The sequence below is a fragment of the Salvelinus fontinalis genome, chromosome 4 (genome assembly GCF_029448725.1).
Source record: "Salvelinus fontinalis isolate EN_2023a chromosome 4, ASM2944872v1, whole genome shotgun sequence".
In the NCBI taxonomy this organism is placed as follows: Eukaryota; Metazoa; Chordata; class Actinopteri; order Salmoniformes; family Salmonidae; genus Salvelinus; species Salvelinus fontinalis.
In genome coordinates this window covers 47,966,092-47,993,184 of record NC_074668.1, presented here as the reverse complement: position 1 = coordinate 47,993,184, position 27,093 = coordinate 47,966,092, and the positions used below count along the sequence as shown (strand labels likewise).

Sequence of the window (27,093 nt, the reverse complement as noted above, 5' to 3'; positions counted from 1 at the left end):
CAGCATGCTTGTGGGCATGCTGGCAGGATGTACTGTTTTTTATTCTGTATATATGAATTACAAATCAGCCTTTACTTAAATCATGATTCTAGTCTATTGCATAGTTACAATGTGTAATCATTGATGTCCCAGGAGCAAGAGTGGTAAACACTGTTGAAGTGTATAATTGTAATACATACATGCAGACACAGCATCATTCAAATAATGGAGTTTGATACACCTGGTATTGGATATGACTGGGAAAAAACTTACTAAATAGTGATTTTCGTAAATGAACTTTATGACAAAAAATATACACAATCGTTTGTCTCTACATTAACAAAAATTTTCCTCTCAGTTGTAAATGTTTTGCGTGACTCGTTATGACATTATAACTACTTACATTTGCTTCCCCCATAGTGTTTTGTCAACCATCTTTGCTGAAGAAAGTCACCACGGACAGGTGGCTGGAGTCAAATTCGTCATTGGAACCACTCTATATGATTGGCCATATAAAAACATTGGGACCCAAATGCATAATGAGTGCTCTACCTCCCCCTTGTGGTGGTCTGGAGCAATTTATTTATTTATTTACCGTTATTTTACCAGGTAAGTTGACTGAGAACACGTTCTCATTTGCAGCAACGACCTGGGGAATAATTACAGGGGAGAGGAGGAGGATGAATGAGCCAATTGTAAACTGGGGATTATTAGGTGACCATGATGGTTTGAGGGCCAGATTGGGAATTTAGCCAGGACACCGGGGTTAACACCCCTACTCTTACGATAAGTGCCATGGGATCTTTAATGACCTCAGAGAGTCAGGACACCCGTTTAACGTCCCATCCGAAAGACGGCACCCTACACAGGGCAGTGTCCCCAATCACTGCCCTGGGGCATTGGGGTATTTTTTAGACCAGAGGAAAGAGTGCCTCCTACTGGCCCTCCAACACCACTTCCAGCAGCATCTGGTCTCCCATCCAGGGACTGACCAGGACCAACCCTGCTTAGCTTCAGAAGCAAGCCAGTAGTGGTATGCAGGGTGGTATGCTGCTGGCTGAAGCCGTGACGCTGGGTACCTCTAAGTCCCGCGGTGTAAGCTTGCAACTTGCAACTTTTAAAGGAAGAACCACTGGATTAGTTTTGATTACTAGAAAGTGTTTAACTCAATTATTTAGATCAATGGTAAGCTCACACGTGATGGGATGAATTACAAATAGTAATTGCTATTAGCTAATTCATATTGTGGTTTCTGACAGCCGAGAGTTATCTAAATACATCAATCTTTCCTAAGTTAGCACTAGCACTAGCACTAGGACTAATGTAGCCTACATTTTCCAGTTTGGTTGATTGTGTGTGCTGTCGCTACGTCTGTGAATGAATGAACATTGCATCCAAAAATAAACTGGTCGCATTCAGGACATAACTTTGTAAGGACTGTGTTTGTGCAAAATGTTCCTGTGAAAAAACAGTGTGGCTAGCTCAAATGCTGACTGTTGAAACTGAAACTGAACGTTCTAAATAAGCGTTCTAATCATACGGGTTTGAGTGTATGCTGCAAGGACCACTGTAGAATGATCACACCCGTTTGTTGGTACATGTGAAAAGGTAAATTATAATCAACATAATAATTCACATTTCCTGTTTCTGCAGGGTTATTTTCCTGCTGTAGAAAACTGGCTCAAATTAAGATTCTACATCTGTATATACAGTGCATTTGGAAAGTATTGACTTTTTCCACATTTTGTTACGTTACAACCTTATTCTAAAATTGATTAAATAAATAAACATCTTCATCAATATACACACAAAATCCCAAAAGGTCAAAGCCAAACAGTTTTGTAATTTTTTTTGCAAATGTTTTAAAAATAGAAAACAGATACCTTATTTACATAACTATTCAGACCCTTTGCTATGGGACTCCAAATTGAGCTCAGGTGCATCCTGTTTCCATTTATTGTCCTTGAGATGTTTATACCACTTGATTGGAGTCCACCTGTGGTACATTCAATTGATTGGACATGATTTGGAAAGGCACATACCTGTCTATATAAGGTCCCACAGTTGACAATGATTGTCAGCGCACAAACCAAGCCATGAGATCGAAGGAATTGCCCGTAGCGCTCCGAGACAAGATTCTGTCGAGACACAGAGTACCAAAACATTTCTGCGGCATTGAAGGTCCCTAAGAATACAGTGGCCTCCATCATTCTTAAATGGAAGAAGTTCGGAACCACCAAGACTTCCAAGAGCTGGCTGCCCGGCCAAACTGAGCAATCAGGGGAGAAGAGCCTTGGTCAGGGAGGTGACCAAGAACCCGATGGTCAATCAGACAGAGCTCCAGAGTTCCTCTGTGGAGATAGTTGTCCTTCTGGAAGGTTCTCGCCTCTCTATAGCACTCCACCAATCAGGCCATTATGGTAGAGTGGCCAGACGGAAGCCACTCCTCAGTAAAAGGCACATGACAGCCCGTTTGGACTTTGACATAAGGTACCTAGACTCTCAGGCCAATGAGAAGCAAGATTCTCTGGTTAGATAAAACCAAGATTGAACTCTTTGACCTGAATGCCAAGCATCATCTCTGGAGGAAACCAGGCACCGCTCATCACCTGGCTAATACCATCCCTACGGTGAAGCACGGTGGTGGCAGCATCATGCTGTGTTTTTTTTTCAGTAGCAGGGACTTGGGAGACTTGTCAGGATTGAAGGAAAGGTGAATGGAGCAACGTACAGAGAGATCCTTGGTGAAAACCTGCTCCAGAGCGCTCAGGACCTCAACAGGACAATGACCCTTAGCACACAGCCAAGACAACGTAGGATTGGCTTCGGGCCAGGTCTCTGAATGTTCTTGAGTGGCCCAGCCAGAGCCCGGACTTGAACCCTATTGAACATCTCTGGAGACACCTGAAAATAGCTAGTGCAGTGACGCTCCCCATCCAACCTGACAGAGCTTGAGAGGATCTGCTGAGAAGAATGGGAGAAACTCCTCAAATACAGGTGTGCCAAGTATGTAGCGTCATACCCAAGAAGACTTGAGGCTGTAATTGCTGCCAACGGTGCTTTAACAAAGTACTGAGTAAAGGGTCTGAATACTTATGTAAAGGTGATATTTCTAACCCTGTTTTTGCTTTGTCATTATGATTTATTGTGTGTACATCTGGGGGGATGATTTCATCCATCTTAGAATGAGGCTGTAATGTAACAAAATGTGGAAAAAGTGAAGGGGTCTGAATACTTGACAAATGCACTGTAGTATGAAAAGAAAGGAAACATTACATCTAGTTCTGCTGTATTGTACTACTGCGTGTACAAAACCCTCAGAACAGCCTAAATTCCTCAGGGAATGGACTCTATGAGGTGTCGAAAGCATTCCACAGGGATGCTGGCCCATATTGACTCCAGTGCTTCCCACGCTTGTGTCAAGTTGACTGGATGTCCTTTGGATGGTGGACTATTCTTGAGCGTGAAAAGCCCAGCGGCGTTGCAGTTCTTGACACATTCAAACTGGTGCGCCTGGCACCTTACCCCGTTCAAAGGCACTTAAATCTTTTGTCTTGCCCATTCACCCTCTGAATGGCACACATACACAATCCATGTCTCAATTGTCTCAAATAATATTTTTTAACCTGTCTCCTCCCCTTACACTGATTTGAAGTTGATTTAACAGGTGACATCAGTAAGGGATCATAGCTTTTGCCTGGATTCACCTGGTCAGTCTATGTCATGGAAAGAGCAGGTGTTCTTAATGGTTTGTATACACAGTGTATATACTCTCTACCTATATGGCAGAAGATAGCTAGCTGTGTGTTATGTATCTACTGTACCTCAATGTCCTAGTATTTGAGTTGAGGGGATGTAGGCTACAGGCTTAGATCAGTGGTCTCAAACAGCGGTACTAGGACCCCTGGGGGTATTTGGCCTATCCACAGGGGGTACTTGAGAAGACTCATGAGACCATAGGCTTACTGGTAAAATGCACACGAGGGGGTACTTCACGGGTACTGTTCTTGATGTTTCACTACATGGACTTTAGTCAACATATTACCCATTCAAAGATACATTTCATTTTGGTGAAACAAATGGACATGAACATGATTTTGACTTGCCAAATCGTATTTATGTTTTTGTTCAAATCAAATGTTACAAGATATGATGAAATAGGCAATAGAGCAGGAGGATTTCGAGGAAAAGAGAGTGAGATTGACAGATGAATGTGTGTGAGGGGGTGGGGGGGATAGAGATAGAGAAGGCACCCCAGGCACTTGAAAGCTGTGGGCCATGCGTCTGTGCTTCTTACATGCCTTTAGCACGGGACTCTCATCTGACACACACACACACACACCCACCCACCCAAGAGTCCTAATGCTAGCCTACTGGACTTGTATTGGATATAGTAGAAGATTCAGCCTGTCCCTTATTCCCTTATTCATGAGTAAGGTGGAAAATTTGGTTGCCTTCCAATCCAATACCATGATGAGTCACAGTCATAAACTCTTCTCATAGTCACCATTAGGTTAGGACAAACTCAGTCATACATTACAAATGCCGTATCTTAATTTGAACCAGTTTCTCACAGCAGGAAAATAATTCTGCAGCAACTGAAACTGAATTATTATGTGGATTATAATTCATATACATTTTTTTGTAGGGGCAAATCAAGTCTGAACATGGACGATATATTGGAGATAATATTCGACAATTACTTGAAACAATTGAACATTATGAAACATCAAAGATACCAGGCCTGCTCTTCATAGCAGATTTTGAAAAGGCGTTTGATAAAGTACGACTAGAATTTATATATAAATGCCTGGATTACTTTAATTTTGATGAATCTCTTATACAATGGGTTAAAGTTATGTGCATCAACCCCAGATGTAAAATAGTGGTAATGGTAAATAATGGTTATTTCTCAGAAAGTATTGAGCTTTAAAGAGGAGTAAAACAAGGCTGTCTGTTGTCTCCATATCTATTTATGGCCATTGAAATACTAGCTATTAAAATTAGATCCAACAAGAGCATCAAGGGGTTAGAAATCCAGGAGATAAAAACAAAAGTGTCAATGTATGCCGATGACTCTAGTTTTTTCTTAAATCCGCAATATGGATCCCTGCACAGTCTTGATCACTTTTATAGCCTCTCTGGATTAAAACCAAATTATGACAATGAATCCAATATTACGTATTTGATCATTAAAAATAGTGTTTACACTACCTTGTAGTTTACCAATAAAATGGGCGGATGGTGAATTAGACGCACATGGTAATGACATCTCAAAAAATATAAATGAATTTACCACAATTAATCGCAATAGAAAGTTAGCAAAAATAGATAAGACTCTGCAACCATGGAGAGGTAATACTAAAAATCACATTGATGAACTCTTTAGTCCTATCACAGTTTACTTACTTACGAATAACACTGCCTACTCCAGATAACTAGTTTTTTAAATAATATGAGGAAAAAATATTTCATTTTGTTTGGAATGCTAAACCAGACAAAATTAAACGTGCCTATTTATATAATTAATATGAGTTTGGGGGGCTAACATGTTAAAATATTAAAGCTTTAAACCTCTTACTAAAAGCTTGACTCATACATAAGTTATACTTAAACCCAAAATGGTTCTCCAGTAGATTATTAAGAAAGGCTCATCCTTTGTTCAAAAATTGCCTTTTTGTCTTTATACAGATTACAACTTATCATTTCCGACTAATTATATTTTGTTTAAAGTATCGCCCTTTCTAAAACAAGCCATACAAAGCTGGTTACAATTTCAGTTTTATCCTACGGAAGTTAGTTAAACTCAAATATACTGATTAATAAAAAAACATTCTTTATGGACAAAAAAAAGTATTATATTTGTTAGTGATATTATGAATAGAAACGGAGGAGTTTTATGTCACATATGCAGTTATCGAAAATATATAGGAATATCTGTTCAATCCAAACTTACAACCATCTGATTGCAGCACTACCACAAAAATGGAGGTGGAAAGTGGAAAAGGGAGAAGGTAGGGAACTTGTTTGCCTGTCATATATTAAAGATACAAATTGGCTGAAAGGAACTGGCATAAATATAAAAATATACCAGTTTCATTTGAGGACATAATATTGACCGCTGTGCCATACAGGTTGCAAAATAAATGGGAAGAGATTTCCGATGTACCATTTCCATGGCATTTGGTTTATGAACTGGTACAAAAAACTACACTTGATTCAACACTTAGTTTTTCAATTTAAATTATTATATAAAATTGTTGCCGCCAACAGAATGCTATATATATATATATATATATATATATATATATATATATATATATATATATATATATATATATATATATATCTTGGGGCATACAACAATCTCAGATCTTAGATTTTGCTGCGAAGAGACCGAATCAATAGATAATTTATTCTGTTACTCAGAAACTTATTCCAATGTCTGTCTGCAAGCTGAACATATTTGCACTGTAATTCTGTGGACCTAATTCAGATGTCATAACAAGATGCCCAGCGCTTCAGGCCTCCTCCTCAAACCTCTCTCGCTCTCTCCCCACCCGCAAAATGTCAGTCCCATCTTGCACCATAGGTTACTCTTGTCTGTCCATCACGCATGTAAAGAACTAGCTTTCCTGCTTTATCTGCGCTGATTGGTGAAGTAATGTAATGAGCTAAATGTAAAAAAAAAAATGATTTCACAGGTTAAAAAGGAACAGAAAGGAACAATATATACCGGTACTTTTTTGAGGGGTCGAACAAGTTCAGAATTGTATTTTTCTGTTCGGAAAGTGGAATGGAATGAAACGAATAGTGTTTCTGTTCAGAACGAATCAATTGGAAAATAATTTCAGTTACAACTCTTGGTTTAAACTGTCCAGTCCAGCAGACGAACAGTTAATGTCAGCTGCCACATGTCAGGGGTAGTGGGGTGGGGCTGTTGGCACAGCCCGCAGCCAATCCGAGAGCTTGTTTATTGATGTGGAGACTGGCAGGGTTGCAGGAGGTCAGCTATTGGGCCAATATATTCTCAATGGGAATATGAGACATATTGGGCAGGGTTGCAGGAGGTCAGCTATTGGGCCAATATATTCTCAATGGGGAGATGATAGAGATTGGCGATGAGAGAGAGAGAGTGTGCGTGGGGGTGGTGTGTGTGCTGTTTCAGAATCACCTGCAATAAAGTTGTAGTAGGATGACCTGTATTTAGGCCTATTTGTGTCATAATCTGGGTGTAAAATGACTGACTGACTGGGAGAAAATGGCCAAATTGTATCTTCTCCCCATATGCTTCTTATGGCTATTGTGTCTTGGACACATGATGATGATGATGATTATTCATATCACACACACTGTTTATACTTGAGCTGTGCTGTTGAAAACATTGACTGTTAATAATAATATACGTGGAATAATTGTTGGAAAACAAACATACAAAAAAAATAAAAAATACAGCAAAAAAAACAACATAAAAAATAAAATAAAAATACAGCAATAGTCGCAGCACAGAATGAGGAAATAAAATAGCACTAAAATGTGTATTGGTTAGTTTCACCACTGTTGTTAGGGAAAACAATAACATTTCACAAATACACCATGACAGCGCAATACACAAGGGGTGGAACAGTGGCAAAGGTACCCACAGGACAAACAGAATAATATTAGTCTGAGGAGAGATTAAATAGCATTAATACAACAAAAATAATTCTAAACACACCTTTACTTTACAAAGTTAAACAGATGTATTTTTTCATCATAATTTATAATCAAAAAAGATCAGCACTTTGGTGTAGGTTGGTTTTGACCTAGTAGATGAACTTTTTGTCGTAAAGAACTTCTAGAACCAAGCAGCGCATACATTATTAACGGATTGAAAATGACAAGTGGTCATATTTTGGTTTGGTATTCCTTGAAACCCATGTCAATCTGGTGGAATATGAGATGTGGTGATGTGTTTGACACAAGTGTGTGTGTTTAATGTATTCCTTTATTGTTGGAGTCATGCCATAACATAGTCTTCTCCTCTTTCTTCTCCTTTCCTCAGTGACATGATGAGTCGCAGATAGTCAGTCTTCCCTCCCACACTCAAGCATGCAAAAACCTCAGACAGAGAGCACCAAAATAATGTTTACACACACTCAATATCATAGACTTACTCACAGTATCAGACATGCATGCCCACACACAGAAACACACACAAATGTATGCACACAGGGGCAAAGTCACACTTTCTGTCTCGCTCTCATTCACTCTCACATGCGCATGGATGCATGAACACACACACGCACTGAGTGGAGTTCATCGATCGCTGTGGGGTTTTTGGGCAGCGGCGAGGTCGTTCCTGTGGATTTTCTCACCCAGTGAACACATTGCTCATGCTCTCTTCTCCCCCTCAGGACCCGTCCTCCACCTCCTTCTCTCCTCCTCTCCCTCTCCTCTCATCTCTTATTTACTCTGCTGCATCACAGAAAGGGAAGGCTGGGTGGATATAGGCTAGGCTAGCTGCTTCACGGCAGAACAGAAAACAGCTACAGCTACTAAGGTGACAGAGAGGCAGAGATGTACTGGACAAGCCTAGCTTACAGTTGACCGTAGTTTAACCTAAACACACACGGTTCATATAAAATTCAGCTCGCTATGGTATTTGTTTTTTGGTGTGGAAATCATGACCCTGCCCAGCACACCTAACCCACACTCTCAATGTACTGTCAGTCCAAAGACAAACCCATCCTGAATGTGACATTAGTCTTGACATTTTACTGTATGTCTACTAGGGATGCAACGGTACAGTGGGCCCACGGTTCAGTATGTATCACGGTTTGTGGGCCATGGTACGGTTTCTGTATCTTTATATTTATATTTAAGAAAAGTGTGCACTTGTATGACTCTCATACAGGGGACGAGTTTGCAACACGTAGATCTTCATCTCCTAATCTAGTACATATTGAACCGTCACAGTGAGGTAGCTTTGAGTTGCTCTGGAGGTTCAACTCTCAGTGGAGAGAGCTAGATAGGTTGTCTGTGTCAATTTGTTTTCATTTTATCTCCGTGATGTTTCATAGAGTTTGGGAATTACTTAGGTGCTGACATGTGTGCTGGAGGGGACATTGTAACGCGGTTCAATTTATTTCATCAGGTGACGAAATCCCGAGTCAGTAACCGCCGAATAGGGCTGCAAATCTTTGGCTTTGAATACTCCCGCTGCTTTTGTTATTTCTTTATGTTTTTCTGAATTTGTCGCAAATTGTTGTTGGAAGGCAGCAGCAAGTGATTGTTGTGTTTTCGCTAGCGGGTGGATTCTCCTTGCTTCAGCTCCACCTGCAAGGGATACGGCTGGGTGATGGCGACGTAAATGACACATCATGATAGAAGTGTTTCCACTCGAGTAACCGACCGTGGCAAAGCAATGCTCGCAGACTGTACTTTGTTTGTTTACGGTCTTCTTACCCTCGTCATCGTATTGAGCGCTGAATCCGAAATGTTCCCACATAGCGGGTTTGAAAGACGGCGGTGCCTCTTCAAATTTGCTTCTCTCTGTCTCGCTAGCGCTCGCCATTGTCACGTTGGTGCTGAGCGGAGAGATTATTTGTTTTTAGTTTCCCCTCTCTTCATGGGGCTCCTTCAGGTAGGTTTCCTACTGAAATGTCATTGCAAATCTTCCATTGGTTGTTTAAGGGGGAGGGGGTTGCGCTCACTGTAGCAGCCACATTTAGAGACATTGCTGTGGAGTAAAGTTTGTCAGCCCTCAGGAGACCCCTAACGGCCTGGGGCCTCAAGCAGTTGCCTGCCAAACCTGTTCACAAGCTGCGTGTATGGTTCTGTGGATCTGAATGTACAACGTGCGTGTAGTCCGCAGCGCAATAAACAAGTTTAGGAAATTCTAGGAAAATGACAGGCATATCGTAATTCTGCGGTTCATGTGTGCGTATTGAACCATAGGGGGCGTACCGAACGGTTCAACAACATACTGTGTACTGTTGCATCCCTAATGTCTACATACAAACACCTGCTGTAGTAACACACATAACACACACAAATAATGATATAATGTATTGGTAATCCTGTGGTCCTCAGTATATCGGGATTTAGGTAGCTGGTTTCCTAAAAAGTGTCTCTGTCTGTGGCCTACAGATGTGGGATCTTAATTTGATCACTCTTTTGTTGCTGAGAATTTTCCTGCACGGCAGGAAATGCAAAATGTCAGGCTGGATTTGCCCTAACAAAAAATGCACCAACCCCTACAAAAAACTCCTTAACACTCCTTAATTATAATACACATAATAAATCACATTTCCTGTTGCTGCAGGATTATTTTCCTGCTGTAGAAAACTGGCTTAAATTAAGATCCTACATCTGTATGGGCCATTTTGGAGTAAAACATGGACTATTACGAGACCAGATCTGTCTATTGATTGAACAAGCAGATTGAGTCAATGTCTGTCTGCTACAGGTTTAGCTTTCATCAATTGACAGAAGGTGGTAAAAGACAAAATAAGATCTTCCCTGTCTGAGTGGAAGTGGGCAGTGGGTAGTAGGTACACAGTGCAATTGTATTTTAGCAGCGCTTATGTGAAGAGGCTTTGCTATTGGCAAAGACCAGCTTGAAAAAAAGACAGCTGTTATATAATAAATCAAAATAACTTTATTTACGAGTGCTGGCTGTCTTTGGTTGGCTTGTTGCTAGTCGATGGAGAAGCTTTTGGGTAAATCTCAATAGTCTCAACTCTCTTCATCTCAGAAACTCTTGGATGCATCTCAATAATCTAATACTCTCCTCTTCTGTTTTCCTTTATCTGCACTGATTTGATATGGTGGTTGCCTACACCACCAGCCAACATGAGGTTTCACCTGTCCAGTTCTTTCACACCAATTAGGATGAAGGAAAGGAGACAAGGAGAGAGAGACCGAAACTAATACAGGAAACGCCCATGCTCAGGTCTGTTCAACGCTGGTCCGACCAATCTGAACCACTGCTTTTAATCATGGCAAGGCGACCGGAAACATTACCGAATACAAAGTGTAGCTATTCCCTCCGCAAGGCAATCAAACAAGCTAAGCGTCAGTATAGAGACAAAGTAGAGTCACAATTCAACGGCTCAGACACAAGACGTATGTGGCAGGGTCTAGAGTCGATCACAGATTAGAAAAAGAAAACCAGCCCTGTCGTTGACACCGACGTCTTGCCCCCAGACAAACTAAACAACTTCTTTGCTCGCTTTGAGGACAACTGTGTCCTGGACTTTCTAACGGGCCGCCTCCAAGTGGTGAGGGTAGGAAACAACATCTCCACCCCGCTGATCCTCAACACTGTGGCCCCACAAGGGTGCGTTCTCAGCCCTCTCCTGTACTCCCTGTTCACCCATGACTGCGTGGTTATGCACGCCTCCAACTCAATCATCAAGTTTGCAGACGACACTTCAGTGGTAGGCATTACCAACAACAACGAGACGGCCTACAGGGAGGAGGTGAGGTCCCTCGGAGTGTGGTGTCAGAAAAATAACTTCACACTCAATGTCAACAAAACAAAAGAGGTGATCGTGGACTTCAGGAAACAGCAGAGGGATCATCCCCCTATCCTCATTGACGGGACAGTAGTGGAGAAGGTGGAAAGTTCCTTGGCGTACACATCACGGACAAACTGAAATGGTCCACCCACACAGACAGCGTGGTGAAGAAGGCGCAATAGCGCCTCTTCATCCTCAGGAGGCTGAAGAAATTTGACTTGTCACTGAAAACACTCACAAACTTTTACAGATGCACAATCGAGAACATCCTGTCGGGCTGTATCACCGCTTGGTATGGCAACTGCCCTGCCCACAACCTTAAGGCTCTCCAGAGGGTAGTGAGGTCTGCACAATGCATCACCGGGGGCAAACTACCTGCCCTCCAGGACACCTACACCACCCGATGTCACAGGAAGACCAAAAAGATCATCAAGGACAACAACCAGCCAGGAAGCATAGGAACTGAGAAGTGGTCTGTGGTCACCACCTGCAGAACCACTCCTTTATTGGGGGTGTCTTGCTAATTGCCTATAATTTCCACCTTTTGTCTATTCCCTTTGCACAACAGCATGTGAAATTTATTGTCAATCAGTGTTGCTTCCTAAGTGGACAGTTTGATTTCACAGAAGTGTGATTGACTTGGAGTTACATTGTGTTGTTTAAGTGTTCCCTTTATTTTTTGAGCAGTGTATAATGGTTACATACCCTACATTACTCATCTCATATGTACATACTGTACTCTATACCATCTACTGCATCTTGCCTATGCCACACGGCCATCGCTCATCCATATATTTATATGTACATATTATTATTCATTCCTTTACACTTGTGTGTATAAGGTAGTTGTTGTGAAATTGTTAGATTACATGTTAGATATTACTGCACGGTCAGAACTAGAAGCAAAAGCATTTCGCTACACTCGCATTAACATCTGCTAACCATGTGCATGTGACCAATAAAATTGAATTTGATTTGATTTCTGATTATTGAGATACACCTTATATGTGTGACCTATTGCTAAGTGATTGTTCCAATTTGAATAGGTTTTGAATGTGATAGAGACTGTTGGACAGTGAGAGGGGGGTGTTGCATAATATTCAAATGAGGGCCAGGAGGCCGGCCAATTGTGTGGAGTTCACCTTGAGGTGAAAGAACACTGGGATTTGAAATACAGACGGTATGATTTTCAATACCGTTTCTTATTTGGGGGGTTTGGGGGCTGTGTGGGGTGCATGCTATGTCACTGCTCATACGTTAAGTATAACTATAAAAATGTAAGATGTATCAAATAAATGATATCCAGCTCAGGGCTCCAGCTTTGCATTTGGTTTGCTAACTTGTTAGGTAACTGGCTAGATTTATGGGCTCCCGAGTGGCGCAGCGGTCTAAGGCACAGTATCTCAGTGCTAGAGGCATCACTACAGACCCTGGTTCAATCCTGGGCTGTTTGACACCCTGCCGTGACTGGGAGTCCAATAGGGCAGTGCACAATTGGCCCAGTGTCGTCCGGATTATGGTTTGGCTGGAGTAAATGAGAATTAGTTCATAACTGGCTTGCTTGGTTAAATAATGGTTAAATAAAAACATGTCAAGATCAAGCTTCTTCGTTACAGCAGAGACATTCTAGCCTGAGTACCAGTCTCTTTAGCTAACCCATTCTAACATTCCATTCCATTCACTGCCAAAGGCCTTTCTGTCATCTTCAAGTATGAACATTCTATCATTAATGGCCTCAGGAGAACAGAGGAGTTGATCCTGATTCGATATCCTCCAATCAAAATGACTATCCAAATATTATACAATGGGTGGGTCTAATCCTGAATGCTGAATGGTTAAAACCGCATTCCAGCCGGTGTCTATTCCACAAATTGCCATCGGCTTAATCTGTGACATTAAAATGCATATTTACTTTGTTCCGTCTGACTGTGCAATCCACTGTTTTATTCAGCCCAGACAGGTCATTTTATAAATTTGATCTCCACTATAAAAAGCATCTAGACATTATCTCAGATTTCTTTTCGACTAACATTTCGTTTTCAACAGCGGAGATTTGTGTAGACCTTGCTGTCTGTCTCTCCAACATTTGCAACATTGCTTCAATATACAAATTCAGTCTCCAGCTGTCGCATAGTAATTAACGTGTCGGGAGTCAGGATGAGCCATACTGGCAGGCAGCTTTTCTCAGCCAGTCAAAATCAGTATAATTTGTATGGATATATAGAAAGGAATATCAATAAAAAACAGGTCAAAGGAAACAAATTGCAGCTAGTTTGCAGTATTTCCAGCTTCAGTTTGAAGTAATCGTGTTAGCTAGCTGTGTTGTTGGCTAGCTCCTCTGAACAATAGTGTCCTGACGGGAGAGCATTTTCTATGCCAGGTAAAATTGTGCATCATTAGCTCATTGTTAAATGTCACTAGAAAACAACTTAAACAAATGCAAATGCAGCTACTTTGTCGTTGTTCTGGCTGTACTGTTTGAAGTAACTGTAAGTTAGCCGTAGTTGGCTATCTAGCAAGCAAGGGATAAGAACGTTGCCAGCCAGTATGGCAATAGAACATTTACAACGAACGACTGGATCATCTCCATAGATATAGAACAAAAAGACTTAACAACTGGGTCACGTCTCTGGCAACCGAACTGATAGACCGAACAACAAGCCGGTTTGGGTAGCAACCCTAGATTTGTGTTGGGACTATTTCTTGTGTAAGGATGAAATCGTATGAATAAATAATTTTTTCATAAATCATTATTTGAATATTTTGATAACCCATTGTATAAAAGAGATAATGTCTCGAAGCCGGTGTTTAGAGGATACAGTATATTGGCACATTTTTCCGCGCCTAACAACACCCGTGCCAATATGTCCTCCGAACATCGATTTTTCGGGCATTATCACTTAATTGGAACTATATCACCTTTTTTTTTCTCCACACATGTTGGTATCCATTTTTTGTTTGTCCAGAGGAAACCAATCTGTCAAAATGTGCTAGCTCATGTCTAAATTCTCTTGCTTACCTAACAGCTAAATGTTTATTTTTAACTTTGTTATAATTATATTTTTGAGGCTCATGATGTTGTCATGGAAAATATGAATGTTATTTCCAACGACCAATGAGCAACTCCACCATAAACTCATCTGCATATTGAACGTTGAGATTGCCGAAAAGCCCGTTTCTTTGGCAATGACATGGAGTGGCAAGGAGTGGAATGTTAGCTAAAAAGACTGGTACCCAGACTAGAGACATTCAATCCCCTCCTGGATCAAGATTGCCCCATACATTTGAGGGGTGCACGTCCGGTAATACTGTATACCCCGGTATGGTACAGAAACGGTATGACGATTTGAACATCTGTTTACCGACAAACCCTATGTAACTTATGTAACTTTTATGATAATCTCCAACTTGCATTCCATGGCAGTTAGTCAGTCACTAGGCAGTCTACATTTTGTCAACTCCACTCTGTTAGAAATAGTTTTAGGTCTGGGTCCCTCCCTAGTCCAAGCAGCCAGTGGCTCTGTACTAAAGAGATGCTGACATACGAGTTGTATCCATTTGTTCTGTTACACTTATGTGCATTTGTGTATTACACCAAAATAAAGTGTAGTCAACGTATATAACTTTACATTGCATCTGTTACAGTATTCAGGTCTATGTGTGTAAGTGTTTGTTATTTCCTCCTCAGATCACCAGAAGCTAGAGAGAGAGGCCCGTATTTGTCGCCTGCTCAAGCACTCCAACATCGGTGAGTCTTTCTGTAACTAACCAACGCACCAAAGCAATGCCACCTGCCTACAGTATGCTGCAATATGCTGCTTCAATCTGCCATTATCAATCTTCAATATATCTATATCTATCTATATACATACATGTATACATATATTCTGTACTATAAAGTTTGCTGATTCAATGAATCTATCATCTATAATGAATCTATATGAATCTCTAAGCCGGCACAAAGTTTTGATATCTACGTCTTGTTTGACTATTCCACATTCAGTACCATGGCGACGGAAGGCTCAGGTTCCTGGGTCTGGCCTCGGTGCGTTTTGATTTATCCTTCCGTTGCCATGCATTATTACTGGCCAAGTATGAATAAAAGGCTTTTTAACGTTTCTACGCGTGGCGTGCGTGAGATTGCCTTGAGTTTACATTTTTGGGGAGTTTTTGCCCCCTAATGCTTTTGCAGTGTTCGCACTACCTGATTGTTCGCACTTCTTCTTGTTGCTTGTTCCAAGTCATTCTTTATCCCCCGTTTTCACAAGAACATACAGCTCTCGGACAGCTACGTTAGTATCAAAGAATACTCTTCCACTGTTTCATTGAGCCTTATACTGTACACTTTAATCCAAATGCCATGATGTGTTTGAAATCAGAAAGCTATTTGGAAAAAGGTTTTACTTGCAATGATCTTGATATGTGGTTGTCTTAGCTATTTTGGTTGACTGCACCGATTGCTGATTGATGCTCTGGATAAGAGTGTCTGCTAAATGACTAAATGTGAATGTATACAGATTTCATTTGACCCCTCCATGGCTTAGTTCTCCCTCTCTCTCTTTCTCTCTCTCTCTCTCTTTCAGTTCGTCTTCATGACAGTATATCAGAGGAAGGCTTCCACTATCTCCTGTTTGACTTGTAAGTTCTCTCTCTCTCTCCTCTCCTTTTTTACAAATGTTTTACCTCTTTACACCTCTGTCATTTGTCTATCCACTCACTAAAATCCCCCTACTCTTTTACACTACTCTCCTCTCTTATACCCTCCCTCCCTCGCTCTCTCCCATGAGATTCCGCCGGTTAACCGTACTAGTTCTAGTTTCCATGGTAACAGCTGGCACTGGGGATGAGAGGATGAGCGAGAGTAGGGTTGCCGAGGGTAACGGGAGTCCTGGTGTAGCAAGCCGGAGCGAGAGGGGCTTCAGACCTGACTGAGGGGAATGCTGATGAGCTGCTCTCTGATTGGTTAATGAGCTTGTTTCTGATTTGTTGACAGGGTGACTGGAGGGGAGCTGTTCGAGGACATCGTAGCCAGAGAGTACTACAGTGAGGCTGATGCCAGGTAAGACTGGCACACACAGTACGTGTCTCTCTCCCTCTCTCTCTTTCTTTCGTTCTTCTGCTTTCGCTCTCTCTTTTTCTCAGTTTCTCTCTTTTTTCTCTCTTTCTCTCCCTCTTTCTCTCTCTCTCTCTCTCTCTCTCTTTCTCTATCGCTTTCTCACTCATCTCCCTTTCTTGTTCTCCTTTCACTACCCCACTCTCCTTTTGCTTCTTCCATCCTCTTCTGCCTTGTTTCTTGTCCACACCATGAATCTCAATACACCAGTGTTTCGAAAACCAGAGGCGCAACATCGTGAGACTTCCGGGGCCACTTGCGAAGTAGACTTAGCAGACTAGACCAGGGTTTGGGGTTTGGCAAGTCAATGGGAGAAGTAAAAAATCCGTACATAGTTGTTAATTAGTTGTTAATTTTCTCGTTTTTTTTTTTAACAACTTTTCATTTTCATCAACTTTATATCAAAGGAGTGTCTTTGATTTAACGGCTTGCACATGCACAGTTTGGGGCAACACGACCGTTAGACCCGGTGACGTGTTTCTGCACGAGTTTAGCTAGCTAACGTCGCCAAGACATCGCCTACAAGTGTGATCAGGGATTTGAGAGGCAGTTTTTCTGCCTATCTTCAAACTGTACTATCTTTGTCAGTACTTTGAAGCAGCTTCCTATTCTCAGGTCTGACTTGGTTTGATAAGGTGCAAGAGAAGCACTATTATCAAAAGCTCTGGGAAAGAGAAGTGGAATGTCATCGCTGTCAGATATCTAGCTCTTTGAGATAAGCAATAATAAGGACATCGGACCAAGGGAAGGAAGCCAGTGGAGAGTATTGAGATTGACCCCGTCTGTGTCTCAGTAGCCATACTGTCTAGTCCAGTCAGATATGAGCTATAAGCATGATATGAGCTATAACGGTGAAGCTATACACACCCTGTCCTTCTGCAGCCTCTCTCTGGGCTTCCTGTATCCTCCTCTCTATCTTTTTCTCTCTTTCTCTCTTTATTTCTCCCTCTTTCTATCTCTTTCTCATTCTCTTTCACTTTCTGTCACTCATTTTCTCTCCCCCTATCCCAGATTCTCTCATTTTCTGTCATCTCTCTCTTCCTTTCACTGACGCAGTGTGGCCACCTCTACAGCTACCCTATCAGAGCAGTACTGTAGCACACATATACACACACACCACAGGGCAGGGTGGGGCAAGAAAACTGCCTTATCTCTCCAGTGAGTGTATTCAGCCAGTCTTTTACTCCTGATATTACACCCCACACACAATGGCTGTTTGGAGGAGGCACATCACACACATTGGTTAGTGTGTGAACTGGTAAGGGTGTGTGTGTGTGTGTGTGTGTGTGTGTGTGTGTGTGTGTGTGTGTGTGTGTGTGTGTGTGTGTGTGTGTGTGTGTGTGTGTGTGTGTGTGTGTGTGTGTGTGTGTGTGTGTGTGTGTGTGTGTGTGTGTTTGGACCTGTGTGTGAAAGTTGGGGTGTGTGTGTGAAACAAAGTATGTGTAAAGACAAGTGTGCATCTGTCTATGCACTGAATGTCAATGTGTGAATATGGAGATGATGAGAGTAGGTGTGTGTGTCAGTCATCCAGGTCAGCCTTGCCCCCTGTTTCCTAGGAGACCAGCGATAACTGGGCCTTTTAATTAGCTGACATAATTAGTCACACAAAAAAAAATGTATAGCTTAAAATTGTAGATATATTTTTTCTGTCATGTACTGGAGTTGCCATGGCAAAACAAAAAAACAGGATATTAATTGTTTTCTGGCATTAGACACAAGCGAAATGTTTTCGACGTTGTTAGCTCAATGAATATGAATACACCCAAAATCAAATTGAGGCTACTTTCTGTTTTCTGTCCTTCTGAGACAAGAGTGCGATTGTGGCTCAAACTGCTGACCCAGTCACATATATGGGCAGTGTGAAGAGTGTGACTGGGGTTTTTCTGTCCTCCATAGGACCTAGTAAACAGAGAAATCCATGGGATGGAGAGAGAGAGGGAGCGAGAGAGCGTCAAATGGGCACGGATTGTAATCAGAAAATTCCCCTCTACTCACTGATTAAAAAGCACTTAAATGTCCCCTTACGGCATATCTAATAACCACAGACCGTCTCCAATAAACTCACTGAGCTGATTCATAACAGAGCATTATTCCACTCTAGGGTTGCAAAATCTGCGGAGGTACTGTAGGGGGTCTGCAATTTGTTTAGTTTTGGGGGGGGGGGGGTATTTTTTTATGTGAACATTTTTTATTTTATAATCCTCCCTAGCTGCAACAGAATACCATTTGTATGTCACTGCGTCCAGTATGAAGGAAGTTAGAGGTAGTTTCATGAGAAAATGCTAACTAGCAATGACTGGAAGTGTACAGGAACAGTTAGTCTGCTAGCTGTTCCTTGTTCATCTGACTCTGGGGAAGTACATACATGGCTTCATTTCCAAAATCTCAAACTATCCCTTTAATATGGAGGAAATTACAGTCATTGGAGCCAATTACATCGTTTTTCCTGTGTAGAGAATTCTTAGGTCAGCCGCCTAAGTGCTAATTTTCGAGATGGAAAAACAGTTTGTCAACGTAAACCACCAAAACCAGATAGAAAGCATGCAGAAAAGATATTGAACTACATATATACAGTACAAGTAAAGTTTGGACACACCTACTCATTCAAGGGTTTTCTACATTGTAGAATAATAGTGAAGACCTCAAAACTATGAAATAACACGTGACCGACCGGCTCAAATCGGTTTTATGTAGCATAATTTGAACTTGTGTTTTTTTACATTGGATAAAATTAGAGACTCAGAGCTACTAAATGGCATATCATACACTGCATTTGAGGAACAATGGGAAAATAATTATGCTTTGAAAGTTGATAAACTTGTAAACTCACTTCTGAGAAAATGGCCTTTGAATGATTTGGTACTACTACTGGAGAGCCCTTTGTCTACACCCATTCAGCATCATTCACATCGTCTTAAGTTTTAGCACCACCTATCTCTTTAAGAGTAGATCCGAGCGTTATGTACTAACAACAGCAGTCAAGCACCCAAGCTAACTTGCCAACTACTTCCAGACACAAATGAGAGAACAGCTCATGGAACATTACTCTCTCTAGCAGAGCTGGTTAGGCTGTTATGTTATCCAGAGCGTTGGTGACTGCAACTGTGCTGTCAGATTGTCTGTTCGAAAAATTCAGAGCGTTTTGCGCTGAGTGCACACTGGACGCTCTGGCCGATGAGTAGGGTTGATTCGAATGTTCTGACCTCACAACGGCAGTCAAGCACCCAAGATAACTGGCTAACATTGGCTAGCTTGCTAGCTACTTCCAGACACATAATGAGAGAACACCACACTCTGACCATTTTACTCACCCTAGCAGAGCTGGTTAGGCTGTTTTCATGTTATCCATAACGTTGGTGACTGTAACTGTGCTGCTGGCAACAATTTAATTCAGATTCTTTGCCGATGTTTACTGACACCGGCAAATTCAACGGGTGTTGAGCGTTCATAAATTCATCAGTTATTTTGACACACTAGACCAGAGTGCTCTTAAATTGGAGTAGATGGCCAGACTGAATTTACGAACGCACCCGAAATGGTTACTTGCATAGTGTTGTCTTTTGTTAAGACATGTGGCTAGCTAGCAAGGTAAACAATGAACCATAATTCCTACTCATGACATTACTACCCTGCATGAATCTGCAGGTAGCTAACCAACCAGGTTCAATGTTCGCTAGCTAACATTAGGCTATAGCTAGCCAAACAAATAGCTCTGAGATATGAATAATAAGATCATACACGTAATGTTAGCTAGCGAGCCAGCCAGCTAACATTATCTAGCTAGCTTACAGCATACTTTAACGTAAATGAAACCACTTTGTCAATATTAGAAACGTGTAATATCTGAAAATGTAGCTAGCTAGACTGTCTTACCCGTCCGTATACATCATTCATGGATGGACGCGTCTCCTGTCGGATGCCATGGTTGCCCTTAGTTTGAAGATGTAATCCAGAGAAAGGGGTTTTCTCCATCTCCTTAGCTATCGTACTCAAATTCCACTGATTTCAAAACTCGGTCCTCCAGAAAGTAGAGAGCAACACTTGCAGTTTTACTACACGATAAAAAATAAAAGCTGCGTTAGACAGTTTTACCTAGACATACTGACCAGCTCAATTAGACAGAAGCATGCTATATGGCATACAAAACCAAACTTATCTCTCAGCATTTCCAGCCCACTCATTATCTCAGCCAATCATGGCTTTTTCTGTGGCTAAACCAACTAGGCTCGTAATTTAAAAAGGTTATTCGTATTTACAGGTGGTATACAAGTTTGTTATTTAAGGCACATGAAAGTTCACATGTTCAAGAAGGCATTTCTGACACCAAAAAAAAGTTTACTTTCAAACGGCTCTCCTGTGAAGTAGTGACCCGTGATATACGCCTAGTTTCCTGAAACGGGTCACATTATGGAGTCATGTAGTAACCAAAAAAGTGTTAAACAAATCGAAATATATTTCATATTTGAGATTCTTCAAAGTAGCCACCGTTTGCCTTGATGACAGCTTTGCACACTCTTGGCATTCTACAATGTAGAAAATAGTAAAAAATAAAGAAAAACTCTTGAATGAGTAGGTGTGTCCAAACTTTTCACTGGTATTATATATATTTTATTTTTATACCATCTTTGAGAATCAACAATCAAATAAAAGCTAGACCGTCAGGGAGAATCTGCTTTACAACAGCAACATGTTCTTTACGCTGCCAAGATACCTTTCTAGCTAATAGACCAAGTTAGAGTTTACACTTCCTCTTCATATTAATTGGGAGGTCAAAATAATGACTGGCAACCAGTTACTTCTACTTGCCAGTATCATTCACCTGATGATGATCAGACAAGACGTGATTTCTTTTTTGGGGGGGGTCGCTAACATGATGGGGGTTCCTGGGTCGCCTGTTTGTTCCTGTGCAAGAACATTTTGAAATCCCCTGGTATAAACTACTTTATAAACTGGGTGGTTCGAGCCCTCAATGCTGATTTGGCTGATAGCCATGGTATATCAGACCGTATACCACGGGTATGACAAAACGTTTATTTTTAATGCTCTAATTATATTGGTAACCAGTTTATCATAGCAATAAGGCACATTGGGGGTTTGTGATATATGGCCAATATACCACGGCTAAGGGCTGTATCCAGGCAATCCACGTTGCGTCATGCCTAAGAACAGCCCTTAGCCGTGGTATATTGGTACAGATACCTCCAACTTAAGTACTTAAGTGCTTGCCATGTCCACGTATGCGTCTGTGTGTGTGTGTGTGTGTGTGTGTGTGTGTGTGTGTGTGTGTGTGTGTGTGTGTGTGTGTGTGTGTGTGTGTGTGTGTGTGTGTGTGTGTCCTCCCACTCAGTATCCATCCTGCAGGCTGTCTTCCTGTTCTGCTATTAGTCACATTATATCCTGCACATTTAACTCCTTCACCACACACACACACACACACACGAGTGGTAAGGCACATTAACCCCTTCACTGCGCAATTTTTTCCATCCACTTGTTGGTTGAAATAACAGTTACACATCAATCCACTGCTCTCCTCTATCTCTCTCTTTCTCATTTTCTGTTCTCTGCCTTGTTCACTTTCTCATGTCAGTCTCTTACTCTCCCTATCTCTCCCTCCTCTCTTGCCCTCTATCATCTCTTATTCCCTCTTTTCTCAAGCTGTTTCCCTCCTTTTCTCGCTGCTCTCCTCCCGTTCTCTCTCCTCCCTCTCTTCTCTTTCTCTATGTTGTAAGCACATCTGGCTGTGCTGTTGTTGGTAGTCTTGTGTCTCATCATGTTGAAAACGGTTTTGTCTCCTAATCCCTCACTGCATTCATCCACTTCATCTCCTCCTCCCATCTCTCTCCATCTCCACCTGCCCTCCCTACTCTTCCTCTACCCTTCTGGCTCCAACATATCTGCCATCTCTCCTACTCCATTTCTCTGTTCTATCCATCAAATGTGCATTCTTTTTTCACTCTTCAATATTCCGTCCATACTGTTCAATATTCCGTCCTCACTGTTTTTCTTGCTTTTCAAAATCATGTTCACCTGCCAATATTTTTCACCTGTCCACATTTCTCCTCCACCCTCCCATCCTCTCTTCTTCCACCTTGCCTCCCTCCATCTCTCCCTCTCCTCCATCTCTCCCTCTCCGCCTCTCTGTTTTGTCTTCACAGTCACTGTATCACTCAGATTCTAGACAGTGTTCATCACATTCACCAACATGACATAGTGCACAGGGACCTGAAGGTCAGTATGTGTAGAGACCAGCTGCACTCCTCTTCCTCCCCCCGTCCTCTGCCCGACATCTCCACCCCCTGCACCTCTGCCTGCACCCTCGCCTCCTCCGTCTCAGTCTCCCTGTCCGTTCGTGTGTTTTTCTGCCAGTCGTTCAGTCTGTCTGTTGCTCTGTTGCGTCTTGATGTGCTTGTTTATTTTAGTCTAAGGTTCCTGCATTAGCCTTTCTATGTTGCTCTTGTTGCACTGACTGTCTGACTTCGTCCTCCGTCCTCCTCCCGAAACATTTGACCCCTCATCCCTCGCCCCCCTCCAACCCCCTCAACCTGGGACCCCCACCAGTGCACTTGCCCAGCTTCTCAGGCTTCAGCGACCGTTTCTCACTCCCGAGGATGCGTCCCAAACCGCACCGCCTGAAAAACAGCCACCATTCACCTTTTATGGTGCCAATAATGTATTTATTTGCTGTATACTTTGGAAGTATTAGAATTAGGCCGAGACGGTATCTCAATAGCAATGGCGAACTTGATCAAATGTCTTGTTGGCAGAATGTTTTCTTTTGCAGTGACATTTTGTTGTATTAGAAAGTTTCCGAAAGACAAAAAAATCTATTGCAAATTATTGTGGACCTGTAAACAGATTGTTTGAATTCAATAATGTTTTGTGTTTACTTTTAACCTAACCTAAATATGCTGCACTGCCCGGGAAATCGGAAACATTGTCTACTCTTTTACTACAGTAGTCTACACACTTCAATGCAAATTATCAACTGTCTGTTCACCTGTTAAATTCTACTGTGTTATAAACTGTGCTCCCTTTCTAATACATGGAGCATTAACTTGAAATTATTATAGCTTATCAATAGGCCCAATTAAATGACAGATGCGCATGGAAATCTTTTGTAATAAGTTATTCTGCAATGGTTATGATATATGTATTATGTTTACAAATGAAACATTGTCTACTCGAGAAATTTGACATTGCAATATTCAGAGAGAGCCTACAAACGTTAATGGAAAAGGTTCTACTGTTAAACTGCGCTTCGGGATCGGATCGCATAGAGCAAAATACTTGAAATAGCTCATCTATTTACTTCTGTGAAGTGGGTCCAATTAAATGAGAAAAGGGACGAATGGAAACCTAACTTGTTGTAGGTCTGGTAGGCTATTTCAGAAGTATGAAACCATATCACAGTCAGAAAAGGTGAGGAATTTATTCCATGATCATGGAAATTAAATAAATAACAGGAAATAGATGACTATTTAGAATTATTTTCCAATGCAAAGATAAAATAAATCGATTTTTGTTCTTCTCACTAATGGCAAATGATTACATCTTATTATATTTAGCTATCATTTTTTTGTATGAATAAGAGTGTTAACATATATTTCCCATTTGCACAAGGCTACTTCTAGGCTACTTTTGCCTTCTTGCAATGCAATATCTCAACCAGTAGAAACTGTGCGTACGCATGGTCTAACGTTTGCGGGAGGATAGCACATTCTCACGTCAAGTTCAGTTTTTATAAATGCCAACTTTTGCATAAAAACTGGCACACGCATGTTTAGGCACATATTTTGTGCATATGCAGCGTTTATAAATGAGGCCCCAGGTCTCTAAACCCATCCCTTGTTCACTCTGATCTTCCTCGATTCCTCTTCTCTTCCCCTACTCCTTCTCTCTTCGGACGCCTTTTTTGAATCGCAGGGACGAGAGATCTTTTTCACTTTAGTTTGACAAGGCTAACACAGGGTTACAGATGATAAAAAATTATTTCACATAAAAAAAAGTGGTGTGTGATCGAAACAATATATTTTTTATTTTTTTATTTAACCTTTATTTAACTAGGCAAGTCAGTTAAGAACATATTCTTATTTACAATGACGGCCTACCAAAATCAAAAGGCCTTCTGCGGGGACGGGGACTGGATTAAAAATAAAAATATATAAATATAGGCTCAAAACACACATCACGACAAGAGAGACAACACAGCACACATAAAGATAGACCTAAGACAACAACATAGCAAGGCAGCAACACACGACAACACAGCATGGTAGCAACACAACATGACAACAACATGGTAGCAACAAAACATGGTAGCAGCACAAAACATGGTACAAACATTATTGGGCACACACAACAGCACAAAGGGCAGGAAGGTAGAGACAACAATACATCACGCAAAGCAGCCACAACTGTCAGTAAGAGTGTCCATGATTGAGTCTTTGAATGAAGAGATTTAGATAAAACTGTCCAGTTTGAGTGTTTGTTGCAGCTCGTTCCAGTCGCTAGCTGCAGCGAACTGAAAAGACGAGCGACCAAGGGATGTGTGTACTTTGGGGACCTTTAACAGAATGTGACTGGCAGAACGGGTGTTGTATGTGGAGGATGTTATTTACTGTACTCTACAGTGTCATATATAACGTCAAATATATTGTCTTGGAGTGAGACAGAGATGTACAGTTGAAGTCGGAAGTTTACATACACCTTAGCCAAATACATTTAAGCTCAGTTTTTCACAATTCCTGACATTTAATCAGAATAAAAATTCCCTGTCTTAGGTCAGTTAGGATCACCACTTTATTTTAAGAATGTGAAATGTCAGAATAATAGTAGAGAGAATGATTTATTTCAGCTTTTATTTCTTTCATTACATTCCCAGTGGGTCAGAAGTTTACATACACTCACTTAGTATTTGGTAGCATTTTCTTTAAATTGTTTAATTGTAAAACGTTTCGGGTAGCCTTCCACAAGCTTCCCACAATAAGTTGGGTGGATTTTGGCCCATTCCTCCTGACAGAGCTGGTGTAACTGAGTCAGGTTTGTAGGCGTCCTTGCTCACACCAACTTTTTCAGTTTTGCCCACAAATTTTCTATAGGATTGAGGTCAGGGCTTTGTGATGGCCACTCCAATACCTTGACTTTGTTGTCCTTAAGCCATTTGCCACAACTTTGGAAGTATGCTTGGGGTCATTGTCCATTTGGAAGACCCATTTGCAACCAAGCTTTAACTCCCTGACTGGTGTCTTGAGATGTTGCTTCAACATATCCACATCATTTTCCTGCCTCATGATGCCATCTATTTTGTGAAGTGCACCAGTCCCTCCTGCAGCAAAGCACCCCCACAACATGATGCTGCCACCCTCGTGCTTCACGGTTGGGATGGTGTTCTTTGGCTTGCAAGCCTCCATCCCTTTTCCTCCAAACATAACGATGGTCATTTTGGCCAAACTGTTCTATTTTTGTTTCATCAGACCAGAGGACATTTCTCCAAAAAGTACGATCTTTGTCCCCATGTGCAGTTGCAAACCGTAGCCTGGCTTTTTTATGGCGGTTTTGGAGCAGTGGCTTCTTTTTTGCTGAGCGGCCTTTCAGGTTATGTCGATATAGGACTCGTTTTACTGTGGATATAGATACTTTTGTACCTGTTTCCTCCAGCATCTTCACAAAGTCCTTTGGGATTGATTTGCACGGTATGACGGCTGCGTGGTCCCATGGTGTTTATACTTCCGTACTATTGTTTGTACAGATGAACGTGGTACCTTCAGGCATTTGTAAATTGCTCCCAGGGATGAACCAGACTTGTGCAGGTCTACAATTTTTTTTCTGAGGTCTTGGCTGATTTCTTTAGATTTTCCCATGATGTCAAGCAGCAAAGAGGCACTGAGTTTGAAGGTAGGCCTTGAAATGCATCCACAGGTACACCTCCAATTGACTCAAATTATGTCAATTAGCCTATCAGAAGCTTTTAAAGCCATGACATCATTTTATGGAATTTTCCAAGCTGTTTAAAGGCACAGTCAACTTAGTGTGTGTAAACTTCTGACCCACTGGAATTGTGATAAAGTGAATTATAAGTGAAATAATCTGTCTGTAAACAATTGTTGTAAAAATTACTTGTGTCATGCACAAAGTAGATGTCCTAACCGACTTGCCAAACTGTAGTTTCTTAACAAGAAATTTGTGGAGCGGTTGAAAAACGAGTTTTAATTACTCCAACCTAAGTGTATGGTAACTTCCGACTTCAACTGTAGGTAGATATCTTTGTCTATGTGCATAGACACACACACACCCCTCCCCCCTACACTCGCATTAACATCTGCTAAACACGTGTATGTGACCAAATAAAATTAGATTTGACACACACACTGTGCTGCCTGCGGATGTGACCTGGCTAGTGTTTATTCATTTGGTGAAGACTAGGGATCGTAATATATAGCCCTGAACTTTACTGCCAGGCCGGTCCAAGCCGGAGTCAATCAGCTAGCTAGCTCACAC

General features: G+C 41.4%; 1 protein-coding gene across 16 annotated transcripts in view; it reads left to right on the top strand.

Annotated features, from left to right (window-relative positions):
- The window catches only part of camk2b1 (calcium/calmodulin-dependent protein kinase (CaM kinase) II beta 1), an 87,039-nt gene that overhangs the window by 17,317 nt on the left and 42,629 nt on the right, over nucleotides 1-27,093 (top strand). For 13 of the 16 annotated variants that reach the window (XM_055920407.1, XM_055920404.1, XM_055920409.1 and 10 more), the window contains exons 3-5: nucleotides 15,172-15,231; nucleotides 16,067-16,121; nucleotides 16,477-16,542. In XM_055920407.1, the coding sequence (XP_055776382.1) occupies nucleotides 15,172-15,231; nucleotides 16,067-16,121; nucleotides 16,477-16,542 (181 nt within the window). Of the gene's footprint in view, nucleotides 1-15,171; nucleotides 15,232-16,066; nucleotides 16,122-16,476; nucleotides 16,543-22,751; nucleotides 22,825-27,093 lie in introns of all 16 variants that reach the window. The other 3 variants (XM_055920405.1, XM_055920401.1, XM_055920394.1) reach the window with 1 other exon arrangement.